General features: G+C 48.3%; 1 protein-coding gene across 2 annotated transcripts in view; it reads left to right on the top strand.

The window, feature by feature from the left end:
• Positions 1–18749, top strand: part of KIF5C (kinesin family member 5C) — a 122796-nt gene that overhangs the window by 67888 nt on the left and 36159 nt on the right. For both annotated transcript variants that reach the window (XM_064154799.1, XM_064154792.1), the window contains exons 11-13: positions 3756–3904; positions 8785–8960; positions 11579–11647. In XM_064154799.1, coding sequence (XP_064010869.1) covers positions 3756–3904; positions 8785–8960; positions 11579–11647 — 394 coding nt within the window. The remainder of the gene's footprint in view (positions 1–3755; positions 3905–8784; positions 8961–11578; positions 11648–18749) is intronic.

The raw sequence follows: 18749 nt of genomic DNA on the forward strand, positions 1-18749 counted from the left end.
CCCCATCCCATTGGACTCTACCCAACCTAAACCATTCTGTGATTCATATTTCCTCCTTGAACAGCATCTCAGAGATTATTGTTAGAGTTGTAAAATATACATATATATATTTTAACCATTAAGAAAATTGAGGGCTGTGGAGGCAGTGTGGTAAGGACACCTTTGGTAGGTTATTGTGATAGGTCAGACAGTTTTATGTGATGGAAGGATCTTAAGTCCCCTGAAACAAACAAGGATGAAATAAGTGTGGGAAGATTTTTGGTTTTTTTGCTGCAAGAGTGGTCAGTCATTGGAACAGGATGCTCAGGGAGGTGGTGCAGTCACCATGCCTGGAGATGTTAAAAGGTTAGTAGATGCTCCAGTTCTGGGCCCCTCAATTCAAGAGAGATGTTGCAGTACTGCAGTGTGTCCACAGGAGGGCGACAAAGCTGGTGAGGGGCCTGGAGCAGAGCCCTGTGAGGAGAGGCTGAGGGAGCTGGGGGTGTGCAGCCTGCAGCAGAGGAGGCTCAGGGCAGAGCTCATTGCTGTCTGCAGCTACCTGAAGGGAGATTGTGGCCATATGGGGTTGGGCTCTGCTGCCAGGCAACCAGCAACAGAAGAAGGAGACAGAGTCTCGAGTTGTGGCAGGGCAGGTCTAGGCTGGATGTGAGGAGGAAGTTCCTGCCAGAGAGAGTGATTGGCATTGGAATGGGCTGCCCAGGGAGGTGGTGGAGTCACCATCCCTGGAGGTGTTGAAGCAAAGCCTGGCTGGGGCACTTAGTGCCATGGTTTGGTTGATTGGATAGGGCTGGATGCTAGGTTGGACTGGCTGAGCTTGGAGGTTCTTGATTCTGTGATTGATTCTGCTTGACTCTAGATTCTATGACCTATTATTTTTTCTTTTGCATCCAATCTTCTCTTTTCTTTACCTTTTACTATTTTTTTTTCCTACTCAACATCTTTGGATTTTTCCTGTTCTGTTTATAATTTAGAACCAGGCTTGAGTGTTAGTTTCAAACCACTACAGGGCTCCAGAGCTGGACACAGCACTGCAGTTAAGGTCTCAGCAGAGCAGAGGGGCAGAATCCTCTCTCTCCATTCTGTTCTGTACTCTCCAGCTGTGCTGTTTCATTTTGCTGATGTGACAGCACTAAAGGCCTGAATATCATTAAAGGGAAGGTCTGTGAGTCGTGGGTGATTACTGCTGCTCCCATCTTACCTAGCAAGAAAGAATTAGATCACTATTAAAGTAAGTGTTAGGGGTAAAATTCATCTTCACAGACCCACTTATGCTAATCAACACCTGTCTCTCTCTTACAGGCAGTCAGGGTCCTCTCTTTCTACTCCATCCTCTTACAGGCAGTCAGTTTCTTCTCTTTCTACTCCATCCTCTTACAGGCAGTCAGTTTTTTCTCTTTCTACTCCATCTTTTCTTCTACTTTTATATTGTTACTCATTTTAGGTTCTCCAAAGTACTTCATCCATCACTACAGAGTAATGCAGCTGATCAACTTTATGGTGTGGCATAATTTTTTTCTCTCTTAGTGCACTTCACTGAGTGGAAACTTGACCCATGCTTTTGGCAGAGACAAAATGTAAAAGCCATCCATTAGGAACCTGCATATTTTAAAAGCACAAAGTAATTGTAAAGCCTAAGGTAATAGAAGTCCTGCTTGCCACAGTGCAAAGACTGCTCTAAGCTCCCCTGCATAGGCAAGGACATGAAATCATAGAATGGCCTAGGTTGGAAGGGGCCTTAGAGATCATCTGCTCCAAGCTCCCCACCATAGGCAGGGACATGGAATCATAGAATGGCTTAGGTTGGAAGGGACTTTAGAGATCATCTGCTCCAAGCTCCCCATCATAGGCAGGGACAGGGAATCATAGAATGGCTTAGGTTGGAAGGGACCTTAGAGATCATCTGCTCCAAGCTCCCCACCATAGGCAGGGACATGGAATCATAGAATGGCTTAGGCTGGAAGGGACTTTAGAGATCATCTGCTCCAAGCTCCCCACCATAGGCAGGGACATGGAATCACAGAATGGCTTAGGTTGGAAGGGATCTTAGAGATCATCTGCTCCAAGCTCCCCACCATAGGCAGGGACATGGAATCATAGAATGGCTTAGGCTGGAAGAGACCAAAGAGACTTTGAGGAGTTTTAGTGATTTGCCATATTTAAAGGATGCCTTTAGAGTGGGGAAGTGCAGCTGTGAATAAAATAATGAAGCCCATGTGTCTGTGGCCCATTCCTAGTCATACTTTCTTGCACTGACTTGCACTGAGTGGTGCAGGAAGTTTGTTTGTTATACATAGATTCATGGAATGGAATGGCTTGGATTGGAAGGGATGTTAAAGATCATCTGGTTCTGAGTCCCAAGCCATGGGCAGGCACACTTTCTACTAGTCCAGGTTGCCTTGAACACTTCCAGGGAGGGAGCATCCACAGCCTCTCAGGGCAACCTGTTCCAGTGTCTCACCACCTTCACTGGAAAGAATTTCTTCTTAATCTCCAATGTAAATCTGCCCTTCTCAAGCTTCAATCCATTACTCCTCCTACCACCACAAGCCCTTGTAAAAAGTCCCTCATAGGCCTCTTTCAGCTGGAGGTCTTTAGCCTCTGTTTTCTTCAGTAACAGTGGAGTCATTTGCAGGGACTCAGCAGCTGAGCAGCAAAGGGCAAAGATCTGAAACCTTTTAATTCAGACTGATTTGTTTGCTTTTCCTTTCTAAATGTGGATTTGCTGGAGCAGCTGCTCTGCCTTGTTTTCTGCTTGCTGGACACTTTCTAGTGCAGTTGTTTAGGTTTAGTTGGAGCTAAGCACTTTCATGATAAAGTAGTGGTGGTGGTTGTTAAAAGGATTTAAATTTGGTGATGTTTTTGCCTGGAGTTGCAGTAACTCCTGAGTTTGCCTACAGTGGCACAGGCATGAGTACAGACTCCCTTCCCACTGAGAGCTGTAAGCAGTCACATGCTGGTGATGAACTGTTCTCCTCCTTCCCTTCTTCCACTCCCAAACAGGTATTTCAAAGCAATTTGGCTCTCCAGAAGTTTCCATGTCTCAGTTTCACTGCATTAACATGCTTCACACTGTGAAGCTTGAATCACAGCTGAGATTTGTTGCATTTGATGGAGTTAAAGGTATGGTTGTTAAGGATCACAGGCTCACAGGATGGCAGGGGCTGGAAGGGACCCAAAGAGATCATCAAGTCCGACCCCCCTGCCTGAGCAGGGCCATACAGTCTAGCTTAGGTCACACAGGCACACAGCCAGACAGGCCTTGAAAGGCTCCACAGAAGAAGACTCCACAACCTCTCTGGGCAGCCTGTGCCAGTGCTCTGGGACCCTTGCAGTAAAGAAGTTCTACCTTGTGTTGAGCTGGAACCTCCTGCACTGCAGCTTCCATCCATTAAGCATGCCCACAGCCAGAGACTGGTGTGGAGCACTCTGTGGTGGGTCTCAGGCCAGGAGGAGCTGTGAGATGACACTTAGCTAGCAGAGCAGTGAGTCCTTAATCCCAGAACAGGTTCCAGAGCTGCTCTTTTTGGAGGAATCTGAAGAGGCAGATCCATTTCTGCTCCAAGACACTGGCTGCTGAAGTTTGATATGGAAACATTTCTACTGAGGCTTCTAATAAGTAACAGCTCTGAGGGAAAAAGGAATTGTGGAGTAGCACTTCAGCAAATAAATTGCAAGTGTTTAGTAGTTTCCTTTTGTGTCCCTGTTGCCTTGAGATAAACCTTGCAGAGCTACTGACACCTGCTTTTGTCACACAGAGCTAAGACGATCAAGAACACAGTGTCTGTGAACCTGGAGCTGACTGCAGAGGAGTGGAAGAAAAAGTATGAGAAGGAAAAGGACAAAAACAAGAGTCTAAAGAATGTTATCCAGCATCTAGAACTGGAACTCAACAGGTGGAGAAATGGTAAGTACCAGAAAATGGCAATGAGAACAGCTCTTATACCATAGAATCAGTCAGGGTTGGAAGGGACCACAAGGATCAGCCAATTCCAACCCCCCTGCCAGGGGCAGGGACACCCTATCCTAGAGCAGTCTCATCCAGCCTGGCCTGAAACACCTCCAGGGATGGGGCCTCAGCCACCTCCCTGGGCAACCCATTCCAGGTTCTCACCACTCTCATGCTCAACAACTTCCTCCTCACATCCAATCTGAACCAACTCATCTCCAGCTTTGCTCCATTCCCCCTAGTCCTCTCAGTCCCTGAGAGCCAAAAAAGAAGGCTGGGGCCAGGCTCTGCTGGGTGATGCCCAGTGACAGCACAAGAGGCACTGTGTGGAAGCTGAGGCACAGGAAGTTCCATGGAAACAGAAGGAAGATTTTTTTTCCCTGTGAGGGTGACAGAACCCTGGAACAGGCTGCCCAGGGTGGGTGTGGAGTCTCCCTCTCTGGAGATATTCAAGAGCTGCCTGGATGTGTTCCTGTGTGACCTGCTCTAGGTGATCCTTCTCTGGCAGGGGAGTTAGACTGGCTGAGCTTTGGAGGTCCCTTCCAGCCCCTGCCATTCTGTGATTCTCTGATTCTTTTTTATTCCATATATTAAAAAACTGAAAGCCCAAATAAACAAAACACACAAACAGCTGAAGAAGCCACAAACCAATCCCTAGCCCTAATCACAGAATCTCTTAGGTTGGAAAAGACCTTCAAGCTCCTTGAGTCCAATCATTCGTTTCACACTGACAAGTCCTTGACCAAACCAAATCCCTCAGCACAACATCTCATCACTATGAATTGCTATGGTTGGAAAGGACCACCAGCATCAGCCAGTCCAACCTCCATCCCAGCATCCTTCATCATTAGACCATAGCCTCAAGCACCACATCCACTCTCCTTTTAAACACCCCCAGGGATGGTGAATCCACCACCTCCCTGGGCAGCCTGTTCCAGTGCCTGACCACCTGCTCAGTAAAGAACTTCCTCCCAACATCCAACCTAAACCTCTCCTAATGAAACTTGAGGCCATTTCCTCTTGTCCTATCATCAGTAATTGGGGAGAAGAGACCAGCTCCAGCCTCATTACAGCCTCCTTTTAGGTAGTTGTAGAGGGCAATAAGGTCCCCTCTCAGCCTCCTCCTCTCCAGACTAAACAATCCCAGTTCCCTCAGCCTCTCCTCATAGGTCATGTTCACCAGACCTGTCCCCAGCCTCATCACCCTTCTCTGCCCTTGCTCCAGCACCTCAATGTCCCTCCTATACTGTGGTGACCAAAACTGGACGTAGTACTTGAGGTGTGGTCTCACAACCCAACCCTTGCATCCTGAAATCCCAGCAACCCCTCAACAGTGAACCTCTGCTGCTTTGGAGTCATTTTTGCTTTATCAATTGCTTGCCATCCTCGTGCTGCTGCATCTTGCAGTTCAGGAGTGTGTCTGTCACTCTTGCCAACCTGGAGCAGCCAGAGCCAGAACAAATCTGTGATCTGATTATTAGTCATCGTTTGTTTTGCTTAGCCAAGTCTGCTTTTGAACATCCTGGGTGATATCACTACTTGAAGGATAATAACTGACTTTTATGGGGGCAAAAACCCCCACCCAAACCAAAATTGCTTACTGCTTTCAGCTGCCTGTGCTGTTCGCTTGCCTTTCAGATGAGATCCTTACCTAATGATTGTGCTCCCTGCCTTTCTCTAGAGACTCCAGCCCGGGGAATCTTTCCATTATCAGCACTGAGCAATTGCTATGGAGACGCTGGGGCTGCTGGTGCTGTTGAGGAGTGCTGGGGCTTTGTAACCTGCTCATCTTCTGCCTTTTTTCATTCTCTGTTTGCTGAATGTGATGACTTTAATTTCCTTCTCACTTTAGAAACCCCTCATTGCTCTATGTGTAAGCAAGCCTTATAATGTGCTGCCTCTGTTGTTTTGTCTTCCTAACGCACACCTCCTCACCCCTCCTCCCTCAGTCCTGCCTTCCTCACTCAGCAATACATCCAATCCATTTCAAATAGTATTGATTTCTTCTCTGACCTCCTGCAATTGCTTTGTTTGGAAGGAGATTCAGTTGAAGGAAGCTCTTTACAAATGAAAGCTTGGCAGAAATTGCATCTGGAATATGAAACGTGGGACGGATGCATAAATATTCTGCTGGGGTAGCTTATGCCATAAGGTTTACAAAAGAATATCCAAGATGAAACTGTAGCAGGGAATGGGTGTGCCCAGCTCTCACTGCAGCAGGATTTCAGCATCCCTGTATCCAAATGCCTACAAGAAGGCTGGGGAGGGACTATTGACAAGGTCTTGTAATGCCAGGATGAGGAGGAATGGGTTTAAACTGGCAGAGGGGAGATTGAAACTGAGTGTTAGGAAGAAGTTGTTTGCAGTGAGGGTGGTGAGACACTGGAACAGGTTGCCCAGGGAAGTTGTGGAGGACAGAAACACAGAATGGGATCAAAGATCATATTCTGTGCTTCTGTCCTCCACAACCTCCCTGGAGGTGTTCAAGGCCAGGTTGGATAAGACCTTGAGCGACCTGTTCTAGCGGGAGGGGTACCTGCCCATGGCAGGGATTTAGAACTGGATGATCATTGAGGTCACTTCCAAGCTGAACCATTCTATGGTTCTATATGCTCTTGTGTTTTTATAGGTTGTTCTCAGCCAATAAATGAAAATCTAGAAAGATTCATTTTTTTGGGGGGGGAGGCTCCTGATGGATTCTCCTGAGCAGCATTGCCCCTGTGTGCAAGGTCCCAAAGCCTGACTGAGCTCAGTCTGCTCCAGTGAAACACAACAATAAAGAACCAAATCCCATTTTTTTTCTCCATCAAGCCATCAGCAACAGGACAAAAAGTCTTTTGAGTGAAGCAGTTTTAGAGAGCTTGTGGTGCTTGATTTCTCATTACCTTTTTTTGTGCTTGAAGCATGATATAAAAATCTCTTGTTAGCTGCTTGTTCTCTTCCAAGCCCTGTTTTGTTTTGCTAAGGGCCCTGAACTAGCCTTTTTGGGGTTTGATATGTTTATCCTCTTCCCTTGTTTCCCTGCCAGCAAGGTAAATGCTGTTTTGGCAAGAGGAATGGTTCACAGCCCTTCATGGGTCTAAAATACTGTGGCTTATCAGAAAAACCCACCTTGAGTGCTGTGTCCAATTCTGGTGGCCCCAGCATAAGAAGGACATGGAACTGTTGGAGTGAGTCTGGAGGAGGCCACAAAGATGATCCAAGAGTCACCATCCCTGGAGGTGTTCAAGAGAGGGGCACTTAGTGCCATGGTCTGGTTGATTGGACAGGGCTGGGTGCTAGGTTGGACTATATCATCTTGAAGGTCTCTTCCAACCTGGTTGATTCTATGATTCTATGAAGAGGCTGCAGGAGCTCTGCTGTGAGGATAGGCTGAGGGAGCTGGGGGTGTTCAGCCTGGAGAAGAGAAGACTCCAGGGGGACCTTAGAGCTGCCTTCCAATAGCTGAAGGGATCCTACAGGAAGGCTGCAGAGGGACTTTTCATAAGGGTGTCTATAGAAAGGACAAGAAGAAATGATTTGAAGCTGAGGGAAAGTAGGTTTAGACTGGATCTTAGGAAGAAGTTCTTCAACATAAGGGTGGTTGGGCTCTGGAATAGGCTGCCCAGGGTTGTTGTGGATGTCACATCCCTGGAGGCTCAAGGACAGGTTGGATGAAGCCTTGAGCAAGCTGGTCTAATCAGAGGTGTCCCTGCTCATGGTGAGGGGGTTGGAATCTTTCAAGACCCTTCCAACACAAACCAGTCTATGATTCTGTGAGTCTCTAAGATCCCTTCCAAGCCAAACCATTCTATGACTCTATGTGTCTCCAAGGTCCCTTCCAACCTAAGTCATTCTATGCTTCTCTGATCTTTAAGGCCCCTTCCAATCCAAACCATTCTATGAATCTCTAAGGTCTCTTCCAACCCAAACCCTTATATGAGTCTCTAAGGTCCCTTCCATCCCAATCTGTTTTATGATTCTGTGGATCTCTAAGGTCCCTTCCAACCCAAACCATTCTATGAATCCTTAAGGTCCCTTCCAACCCAAACCATTCACTGAATCTATGAATCTCTAAAGTCCCTTCCAACCTAAGCCATTGTATGAAAAAGAGAAGAGTGGGATGCAACCTGCCCACAGCTCAAGCCACACGTGCAGCATCCAGCAGCTCACAGAATCTCTCAACAGACTCTAATGAGAGCAGATTCAATTTCTGGCATGGATGCTTTGCCTGTCCCTCTTCATTGAGCTGCAGCAGGCTCGTAATTGCCATGCACTGCCATTACCCGAGACAATACTCCTCTGAGAACAGGGTGGTGAAAGGAAATGTGTAGGGAGAACATCCTGTCTGCTAAGGAAAGGCAACATCTGCACATTGGTGTGCTGTGAGGAGGCAGGAGGTGTTAATCATTTGAGGTGCAGCTGTCTTGCTTCTTGTCCTGATGCTCTCGCAGCTCGTGATGGGGGAGGGAGCATTGCTGAGGCAGTTAGGATACTGAAGAGTCAGAGACATTGAGTTGCCAGTAGGCTTTAGGTTGAAATGCAGGTTTTTTTTCCTCCTTCCTTACACTTCTGTTAATCCATGCAGCTAATCCCATCTATAGAGGGCTTGAGGGAAAGGGGAGTCAGGAGTTCAGGGCCTTTAATGAGAGCCATTCAAACTGCTGCTGGGTTTCTAACCATGGAGGTCATCTTTCTAATGAGGATGGCAAACCTTCCACACCTACCTCTACCTCTCATTTCTATGTGTGACAGTTACCTGCTCAACTTTGCTGGGTCCCTCTCAGCAGCCCTGAAGGGCCATGCCTTGACTAAGCCTCTCTGTCAGACAGTAATGCCCTCTGCTTATGTGCCTGCAGGAGAAGCTGTGCCTGAAGACGAACAGATCAGCGCGAAGGACCAGAAGAACCTGGAGCCCTGTGATAACACCCCCATTATTGACAACATCACACCAGTTGTTGCCAGCATCTCCACAGAGGAGAAGCAGAAATATGATGAGGAGATTGCCAGTCTCTACAGACAGCTGGATGATAAGGTGTGAACATGTGGTTTGACTCCACTCTCTGACTGTAAAGGCAAAGACTAAGCCAAAATGGGTGCGTGTGGGGGTCTTGATTTCTTCAGCTCTATGAGCTGCAGATATCCCAAGGTTCAACCAGGTCTCTTCCAACCTGGTTGATTCTATGATTCAAAACACTGTCACTGCATAAAACCAGATCATGTCCAAGGGAGGGCAACAAGGCTGGTGGAGGTTCTGGAGCACAAGTCTCATGAGGATCAGCTGAAGGAACTGGCATTGATGAGCCTGGAGAAATGATGGCTGAGGGGAGACCTTTTGGCTGGAGCCAGGTGGGGATCAGTCTCTAACTCCCAATAAAAACGTGATGGGACAAGTGGAAATGGCCTCAAGTTGCAGCAAGGGAGCTTTAGGGTGGACCTTAGGAAAATTTCTTTATTGAAAAGGTTGTCAAGCCCTTGACCAGGCTGCCCAGGGCCCTGGTGGAATCCCCATCCCTGGAGGGATTGAAAAGCTTTGTAGATATGCTGAGGTCTGTGGTTTAGTAGTGACCTGGCATTGCTGGGTTAATGGCCGGACTTAATTCTAAGGATCTTTTCCATCCTAAACAATTTTGTGATTCTCTGTCAGTTATCTGCCTATCTTTCCTCTGCAGATAGTGTTTGGGGAGCATTCTCTATGAGATCAATTCCAGGTTTGTCTTTAAGTTCTCAGGACAGAGATTTCAGCACTCCCTTTTTGTGCTGACTTTTGTGAATGCCCTCAGCAAACTGTGACACCATGGTGGAGTCACAGGAAGAAAGCAAAAAGGGAGACCATGGCTTAGTGTTTTTAATATATTGATTATGGATTAGAATATTAAGGGAAATATGTAACCCTCCTTTGAGTCTCTTTGGTTGGTGTCATTTCAGCTGTGAACACTGCTTGGAGTGCAGGTGGCTTCTTTATTTATTTATTTGCACAGCTTGAAATACATCATTGGCACTTAAAGCTATCAGCAATACATTTACCCAGCACTTGCCATTAATAGCTTCAGCTTGTGTGAAGATAAGAAGTAGAGGGGGGAAGAAAAAAAAAGGCAGATTAAAACTGTTGACCATTATGGATGAGAGCAGCTGGCACTTGATAGATTGATTTCTGATGGCACATACAGCTATTAGCTTGCTTGTCAGGGAAACACAGAATATCAATTGACTCTGATAGGGTGAAAAAGCAGTTCTTTATCTCTGGTGAGTTCCTTTGGAGAAGGATATCCATCTCCAGAACAGAGATGTCTCTGTCCCTGCAGGTATTGCAGAGTTGTGTAGATGTAGCACTTAGGGATGAGGGTTAGTCAAGGAATGGGCTGCCCAGGGAGGTGGTGGAGTTGCCATCCCTGGAGGTGTTGAAGCCAAGCCTGGCTGAGGCACTTAGTGCCATGGCCTGGTTGATTGTCTAGGGCTGGGTGCTAGGTTGGAGTGGATGAGCTTGGAGGTCACTTCCAACCTGCTTGATTCTATGAGGTCACTTCCAACCTGCTTGATTCTATGATTCTATGATTTGTCAGTGTTAGGCTTGATGATTGGACTCTATGACTTTAAAGAGCTTTTCCAGCCTAAACAGTTTTGTGGTTGTGTGAGATGGGCTTGGTCAGGTGCTGTGCTTGGTAGGCCTTCTGTGGTATTCTGGAGGAGGACTCCCAGGGTGGAGTCTATCATTGGTTCTCTTCTCTATTTAAGATGAGTTCCTGCCCATAAGGATGCTGTCAACAAGCAAGTTGAATCGTTTCACAGAATCAAGCAGATTGAAAAAGACCTCTAAGATCATTGAGTCCAAACTATCACCTAACCCTTCTAACTAACTAAACCCAGTCTCCTCTTAAACACCTCCAGGGATGGTGACTCCACCACCTCCCCAGGCAGCCCATTTCAAAGCCAATCACTCTCTCTGGCAAGAACTTCTTCTTAACATCCAACCTGAATCTGCCCTGTTGCAGCTTGAGGCTGTGTCCTCTTGTTCTGTTGATGGGTGCCCGGGAGAAAAGACCGACCCCACCTGGCTACAATCTCCTTTCAGGTAGTTGTAGGCAGCAATGAGTTCTGCCCTGAGCCTCCTCTTCTCCAGGCTGAGCACCCCCAGCTCCCTCAGACACAGTGCTGTCAGATGCCTGACTCCACATTCCCTAGCAGGGTTTTCTTCAAGAGCTCTGCTGGAGGAGGGAAATAAACATTCTGCAGTGGAGGGGCACAAGATCTGTGCTGTGATTTGAGCTTCCTCTTTTATCCAGGCAGCTCAGAGCCAGCTGCAAATTGTAGCTGTTATAAACCTGTCTCTAATGATCTCTCTTCAGCTGAAATCTGGGACAGAGTGAGAGAGCAGGGAGTGGGGTGGATGCATTTGTACATCTATAAAGCATCAGATGCATTAGCAAAGTCTCCTGCAAGTTATCAGGTGCAACTCTGACCACATCAGTTTCTTGTTTGAACACCTCTACTTGGAAACCTCTGCATTTGTGCATTGCTCCTACCAGCTAGCTCTGTGTGTTTATAACACTCAACTGTGCACCCATGGCATCATCCTTCCTCCTTTTCTACAAAGGGGAAACAAAAGTGACCAAGTGAGAAACTCAAACTCTTGCAACTCTTATTTCATTGCAGGATGATGAGATCAACCAGCAGAGCCAACTGGCAGAAAAACTGAAGCAGCAAATGTTGGATCAAGAGGAGGTAACCAAAAAATCCTTATTTAGTGATTGTGTTGCAGTTTTTGTTGCTCCTATTAACTGGCTAAAATTCAGTAGGGAAGAGAAACCTCTGTCACAGCTGAGTTTAAGCTTCAAATGTCATAATATCCTCCAAAGGAGCTTTAAGCCTTAATAACTCCTTACAGCAGCATAGCATCCTGCTGGGAAGTGATGCTGGAGGTACCACAAGGTAGGAGCCTGGCCAAGGTTTTTCACTTGCAACATGTTTTCCAGTATATCTGTACCTTTTCAAGTGTCCAGACACTGTGGACTGCAGGTAGTTACAGATTTCCTAGTCTGACAGCATAAAAATTGGTAATGGATTACTGCTCTTCATTATTTTGACAATCAGAGACAGTAGTGAGGAAAAATCTGTGAGCCTGGAAAAATGGATTATTGGTTCTGCCACTGATTTGCTTTTCAGTCTTGGATTGCTCACTTCAAAGGTTTTACTTCTTTGTTTCTGTCCATCAAATGAATGTTTATTGGTTTTCAGGGGGGAAGTATAAGCCCTAAACCTACAATCAGGTCATTTTCCACTTGTTTATGGGAGGGTTTGAGGATGCAATATCTGGCAGTAGCAGCAAATCACAGTATCACAGTATCACCAAGGTTGGAAGAGACCTCACAGATCATCAAGTCCAACCCTTTACCACAGTGCCCAAGGCTAGACCATGGCACCAAGTGCCACATCCAACCTTGCCTTGAACTGCCCCAGGGACGACGACTCCACCACCTCCCCGGGCAGCCCATTCCAGTGTCCAATGACTCTCTCAGTGAAGAACTTTCTCCTCACCTCCAGCCTAAATCTCCCCTGGCACAGCCTGAGGCTGTGTCCTCTCGTTCTGGTGCTGGCCACCTGAGAGAAGAGAGCAACCTCCTCCTGGCCACAACCTCCCCTCAGGTAGTTGTAGACAGCAATAAGGTCTCCCCTGAGCCTCCTCTTCTCCAGGCTAACCAATCCCAGCTCCCTCAGCCTCTCCTCGTAGGGCTGTGCTCGAGGCCTCTCCCCAGCCTCGTCGCCCTTCTCTGGACACGCTCAAGCATCTCAATGTCCCTCCTAAACTGGGGGGCCCAGAACTGAACACAGTACTCGAGGTGTGGTCTAAGCAGTGCAGAGTACAGGGGCAGAATGACCTCCCTGCTCCTGCTGACCACACCATTCCTGATGCAGGCCAGGATGCCACTGGCTCTCTTGGCCACCTGGGCACACTGCTGGCTCATGTTCAGGTGGGTATCAATCAGCACCCCCAGATCCCTCTCTGTCTGGCTGCTCTCCAGCCACTCCGACCCCAGCCTGTATCTCTCCATGGGGTTGTTGTGGCCAAAGTGCAGCACCCTGCACTTGGAGCTATTGAACCTCATCCCATTGGCCTCTGCCCATCTGTCCAGGCAGTCAAGGTCCTGCTGCAGAGCCCTTCTGCCCTCCAACTCAGTCACATCTGCCCCCAGCTTAGTGTCATCTGCAAACTTGCTGATGACTGACTCGATGCCCTCATCCAGATCATCTATGAAGATGTTAAAGAGGATGGGGCCCAGCACAGATCCCTGAGGGACACCACTAGTGACAGCTGCCAGCTGGATGTGGCACCATTCACCACCACTCTCTGGGTCCGGCCCTTCAGCCAGTTCCTAACCCAGCACAGAGTGTTACCATCCAAGCCATGGGCTGACAGCTTAGCCAGCAAATCCCTGAGTTAGAATGACAGAATCAGTCAGGGTTGGAAAGGACCACAAGGATTAGCCATTTCCAACCCCCCTGCCATAAGCAGGGACACCCTACCCTAGAGCAGGCTGGCCAGAGGCACAGAGCTGCTGTGGTATTTCTTTGAAGGCGTTTTTATGCTGGTTTTCAATTGTGGGAGTTGCAGAAGGACCCATTGAGAGCAAGAGCAGAGTCCTAGTGGGAGAGCTCACCCATCACCAGTGTTCCAAAACGTTGGTCTGTCTCTCTTTGGCCATAGCACTGTCTCTCTCAGCTGCCCAAATCACTTCAACTGTTGTTCAGCATTATGCTGGCTGCTTTTTTTGAGGGGGTGGCTGTGAAGCCTCTCTTATAAATGAAAAATTATTCTGCCCATGTCTCAATCCTTATCCAAGCTCTCAGAAGGTTTAGCTGCTTAAGGTTTAGCTCCTTAACAGGGAGAGAACAGAGCATACAAATGTCTGTTACTCATCACCCAGGACTTACCTGCCCCCTTCAGGGACTTACCTCACTGCAAGAACGATCAGCTTTAGGTCTTTATTCACCTGCCACAGTTTGCCTTTGATTCCTCTATTGTGTTCTACACATGTCTGGGGTTTCACAGGCTTGTGCCTAGTGGAGTCCCTCAGGGGTCAGTACTGAGACCAGTTCTGTTCATCAGTGACCTGGCTGAGGGCACAGAGGGCACTGTCAGCAAGTTTGCTGATGACACCAAACTGGGTGGAGTGGCTGCCACAGCAGAAGGCTGTGCTGTCATTCAGCCAGGCTGGCACAGGCTGCAGGGGTGGGCAGGGAGAAACTGAATGGAATTCAACAAGGGCAAGGGGAGAGCCTGGCAGCTGGGAAAGAACAACCCCAGGGAGCAGGACAGGTTGGGGACTGAGCTGCTGGAAAGCAACAAAGGGGAAAAGGATCATGGGGGTCCTGGTTGATGGGAGGTTGGCCATGAGTCAGCAATGTGCTCTGGTGGCCAGGAGAGGCAATGCCATTCTGGGGTGGATTAGAAGGGCTGTGGCTAGTAGGTGAAGAGAGGTTCTCCTGCCCCTCTACTCTGCCCTGCTGAGGCTGCATCTGGAGTAGTGTGTCCAGTTCTGGGGTCCTCCAGTTCAAGAGGGACATAGAACTGCTTGAGAGAGTCCAGCACAGAGCCATGAAGATGATTAGGGGAATGGAAGATCTCTGTTTTGAGGAGAGACTGAGGTGCTGGGGCTGTGCTGCTTGGAGAAGAGAAGATTGAGGAGGTGACCTCAGCAGTGGTGATAAAGATGTGGAGGGTGAGTGGCAGGAGGCTGGGGCCAGGCTCTGCTGGGTGATGCCCAGTGACAGCACAAGGGGCACTGGGTGGAAGCTGAGGCACAGGAAGTTCCATGGAAACATGAGGAGGATTTTTTTCCCTGTGAGGGTGGCAGAACCCTGGCACAGGCTGCCCAGGGAGGTTGTGGAGTCTCCCTCTCTGGAGATTTTCAGGGCCTGCCTGGATGTGTTCCTGTGTGACCTGCTGTAGGTGATGCTGCTCTGGCAGGGGGGTTGGACTGGCTGAGCTTTGCAGGTCCCTTCCAGCCCCTGACGTTCTGTAACTCTGTGATTGACAAAACAGCAGGGTTTGATACCTCCTCAGAAACATTAATCTACACCACCTCACTTCTCCCAGCCTTTTCACACCAGTGTCCACAATAAATCTTCTTTTCCCCCTCATGTTTTCTCTTATGTCTTTTTTTTTTGGGGGGGTGATGTGCATTCCTTTCTTCTTGCTTGATATTTGCACTGCTCCATTCCCCACCCTCTTTGTTTGTCCCATAATCCCTATCACATCTGGCAGAAGAATTCAAGTTTTCAGTGTCCTCTAATCCCAACCACTTTTTCCTCCCTGTTTTTATTTGCCCATTCTAATTTAGCTTTGCTGGCTGCCTGAAGCCTCTGCAGCTGGCATTGCTTGTTCAGGAGGTTCAGCTGGTTCATCTGAGAAAGCTTGTCCATCTCTTCCCTTTCTCCTCTTCTTTTTTGGTTTTCCCTTTCTCCTCTTTTTGGTTTCTCCTTTAAGGGAATGGAATTAATTTCCCAAGGTTTTGTGTTGCTCATGGAAGCTTCACCTGCGCTGCGGGAGCGATGTACCTGCTCTGTCTTTGAGCTCTGATTAACTCCCTGATCTATTAGCTGCAGAGCAGCTGCCTCACTCTGCTTCCCCCTAATTAACCAGAGGACTTTTTTCTGCTTGATTAAGCTAGCAGGTTAATTATAAATCCAAGGCCTGCTGCAGATGGCACTGCACTGATACTGGTATCTTCTGGTTCCTTTTCAGGTTTCTTAGGGGTGTGTTTGGGGGGGGGGGGGGGTTGATTCTGACTCTTCCACCCTGTGAACAGATCCATCCTCTCCTTCCCTTTGTTTCCAGCTGATGGCTCTAATGCTTTATTAACAGCCTTTTAAACCCCTCTGTGTACTTTTTCCACGTGGCATCACCTTCTGGGGAGCTGTGTTTATGCTCTAGGTGGTACCTAACACTTTCCCATAGCTGGGAGTCACAGTAATATTCACACAGAACATTTCCCAAGTAAATGTAAATAATAGTTCCATCTGTGTTGAGCAGAAAAGATGATTTGAAGCTATTTGGTTGTTTAAATATTTACATGCCATCTGGCTGTGGCATTTCACTTGGGTTTGTCAGTAACGTGAGTGCACTTCAGAGCCTCCAGCAGCACCAGGCAGAGAAATTTCCCTTACATCTGAATCCTCCCTCCATCACTTTGGGCATTTGCCAGCCTCTGAAGCTGCTTGTTTGGTTTCCTGTTTTCCATTAGCCAAAGCCAGCAATGTCTTCTCTGACATTCTGTGGAGGTCCCTTCCAACCCCTAAAATCACAGAATCAGTCAGAGTTGGAAGGAACACAGAGATCATCTCGTTCCAGCCCCCCTGCCATGGGCAGGGACATTCTGCCTTTAGCTGATCTATTTTAGAGAGGTGTTTCTCTTTCACTTGGAGGTCTTACACTCAACTTCATCATGGCCTGGGAGCAAGTGGGCAGAGGTGGGACAGGTCAGCAGACAAGTCACTAGTGGTGTGCCCCAAGGATCAGTGCTGGGCCCAGTCCTGTTCAGTGTCTTTATTGATGATCTGGACCAGGGGATTGAGTTCAGCATCAGTGAGTTTGCAGATGACACCAAGCTAGGAGCAGCTGTGGATGTGTTGGAGGGTAGGAGAGCCCTGCAGAGGGACCTGGCCAGGCTGGATGGGTGGGCAGAGGCCAATGGGATGAGATTGAACAAGGCCAAGTGCAAGGTTCTGCACTTTGGCCACAACAACCTCAAGCAACACTACAGGCTGGGGACACAGTGGCTGGAGAGCAGCCAGGCAGAAAGGGACCTGGGGGTGCTGGTAGAGAGTAGCTGAAGATGAGGCAGCAGTGTGCCCAGGTGGGCAGCAGAGCCACTGGCATCCTGGGCTGGCTCAGGAGCAGTGTGGGCAGCAGGACAAGGGAGGTTCTTCTGCCCCTGTGCTCAGCACTGCTCAGGCCACACCTTGAGTGCTGTGTCCAGTTCTGGGCTCCTCCATTCAAGGGATATGTTGCAGTACTGCAGTGTGTCCACAGGAGGGCGACAAAGCTGGTGAGGGGCCTGGAGCAGAGCCCTGTGAGGAGAGGCTGAGGGAGCTGGGGGTGTGCAGCCTGCAGCAGAGGAGGCTCAGGGCAGAGCTCATTGCTGTCTGCAGCTCCCTGAAGGGAGGCTGTAGCCAGGTGGGGTTGGGCTCTGCTGCCAGGCAAGCAGCAACAGAAGAAGGGGACACAGTCTCAAGTTGTGGCAGGGGAGGTCTAGGCTGGATGCTAGGAGGAAGTTGTTGTCAGAGAGAGTAATTGGCATTGGAATGGGCTGCCCAGGGAGGTGGTGGAGTCACCATCCCTGCACTTAGTGCCATGGTCTGGTTGATTGGCCAGGGCTGGGTGCTAGGTTGGACTGGCTGAGCTTGGAGGTCGCTTCCAACCTGGTCAATGCTGACTTTATGAAAGGAAAGAAAGCTTTAAATCACCATCAGAAGGTGATTTACAGACAGGTAACTTTAAACAGGTAAAAGTCATAGATTCATAGAGTAGTTTCTGTGCGCTGTGTGGAGGTCCCTTCCAACCCCTAACATCCTGTGATCCTGTGAGCTAGGGTTGTTTAACCTGGAGAAGAGGAGACTTAGAGCAGACCTTATCACACTCCACAGCTACCTAGATGGGAAGGTGTAGTCAGGTGGGCTCAGGCTCTTCTCCCAGGAAACTTGTGGCAGGATAAGAGGACATGGCCTGAAACTGTTCCAGGTGAGGTTTAGGTTGGATGTTAGGAAGCACTTCCTCAGAGAAAGGCTGATTAGAAACTGGAATGGGCTGCCCAGGGAGGTGGTGGAGTCACCATCCCTGGAGGTCTTTAAGAAGAGCCTGGATGTGGCACTTGGCATGGCTTAGCTGATTTGCTGGTGTTAGGTTATAGGCTGGACTTGATTATCTTGGAGGCCTTTTCCAGCCTTGGTGATTCTGTGATCCTGGTCTAGTTTTAGCAGTTGCTGTTGTGTGTGTTGTGGGTTTATGCAATATTAGGTCCTGGTTTTGCTGTTATTCTTGGGAGTACACTGTCAGCAGCAGACATGAGGTGCCAGCTTTTCCTTATTTTCCAGTCCTTCTCCACTATGTGACTGGTGTTGAGTCTGAGTTTTTACCAGGAAGCCAACAGTTGAATTTTTAAGACTTTAACATCTGAATGAAGGTGGAGTAGGGCGAGAGCAAGGGCAAGAACCACACATCTGAGCTCTTCCAATCAACTCTATCCCTGCAATTTCTTTCTCTGTAACATGTAAGGAGTAAATGTACCAAGTCTTACCCACCAGCACCTGTGAAGTGCTGGATCTTCCACAGTTAATATCCTGCCTCAGCAAACAGGAGCAGCTAATCTGTCCTCAGCAGGCTCCTCATAGCTTTGCTTATCAAACTGTCTCTCTACTACCACAAGACCTTTGAGACTGCCTCAGAGAGCCCTTTGGCTTGGTTCAGTTCAAAGCCACAAGGCTGTGTTCAAACATTCACCTTTGTGGCGTCTCCTGGTCCTGGCTGTGGCATCAGATTGAGGGCAGGACATTTACTAGGAGCTGTGATCCTCTTTAAAATAAGTTTCCCTGCCTCAGCCTTGTGCTGTAATAGGATTTGAATTCAGATTTTTCATCTCATTAAAGTTCAGAGCCTTCTTTGCTTCCTTTAAATGGGTTTGTGCTGAAGCTGATGCGGAGCAGCAGGATTTCTTCTCTCCCCCTTCCTCTCTCTTCCAGGCACTTGTATGTTCATGCACGTTCATCCTGTTCAGTGTTGTCTCTGAATGCATTCTTGGGTGACTAATGCTTCTGTGATGTTTGCTTT

This window comes from Pogoniulus pusillus, chromosome 2 (assembly GCF_015220805.1).
Source record: "Pogoniulus pusillus isolate bPogPus1 chromosome 2, bPogPus1.pri, whole genome shotgun sequence".
In the NCBI taxonomy this organism is placed as follows: Eukaryota; Metazoa; Chordata; class Aves; order Piciformes; family Lybiidae; genus Pogoniulus; species Pogoniulus pusillus.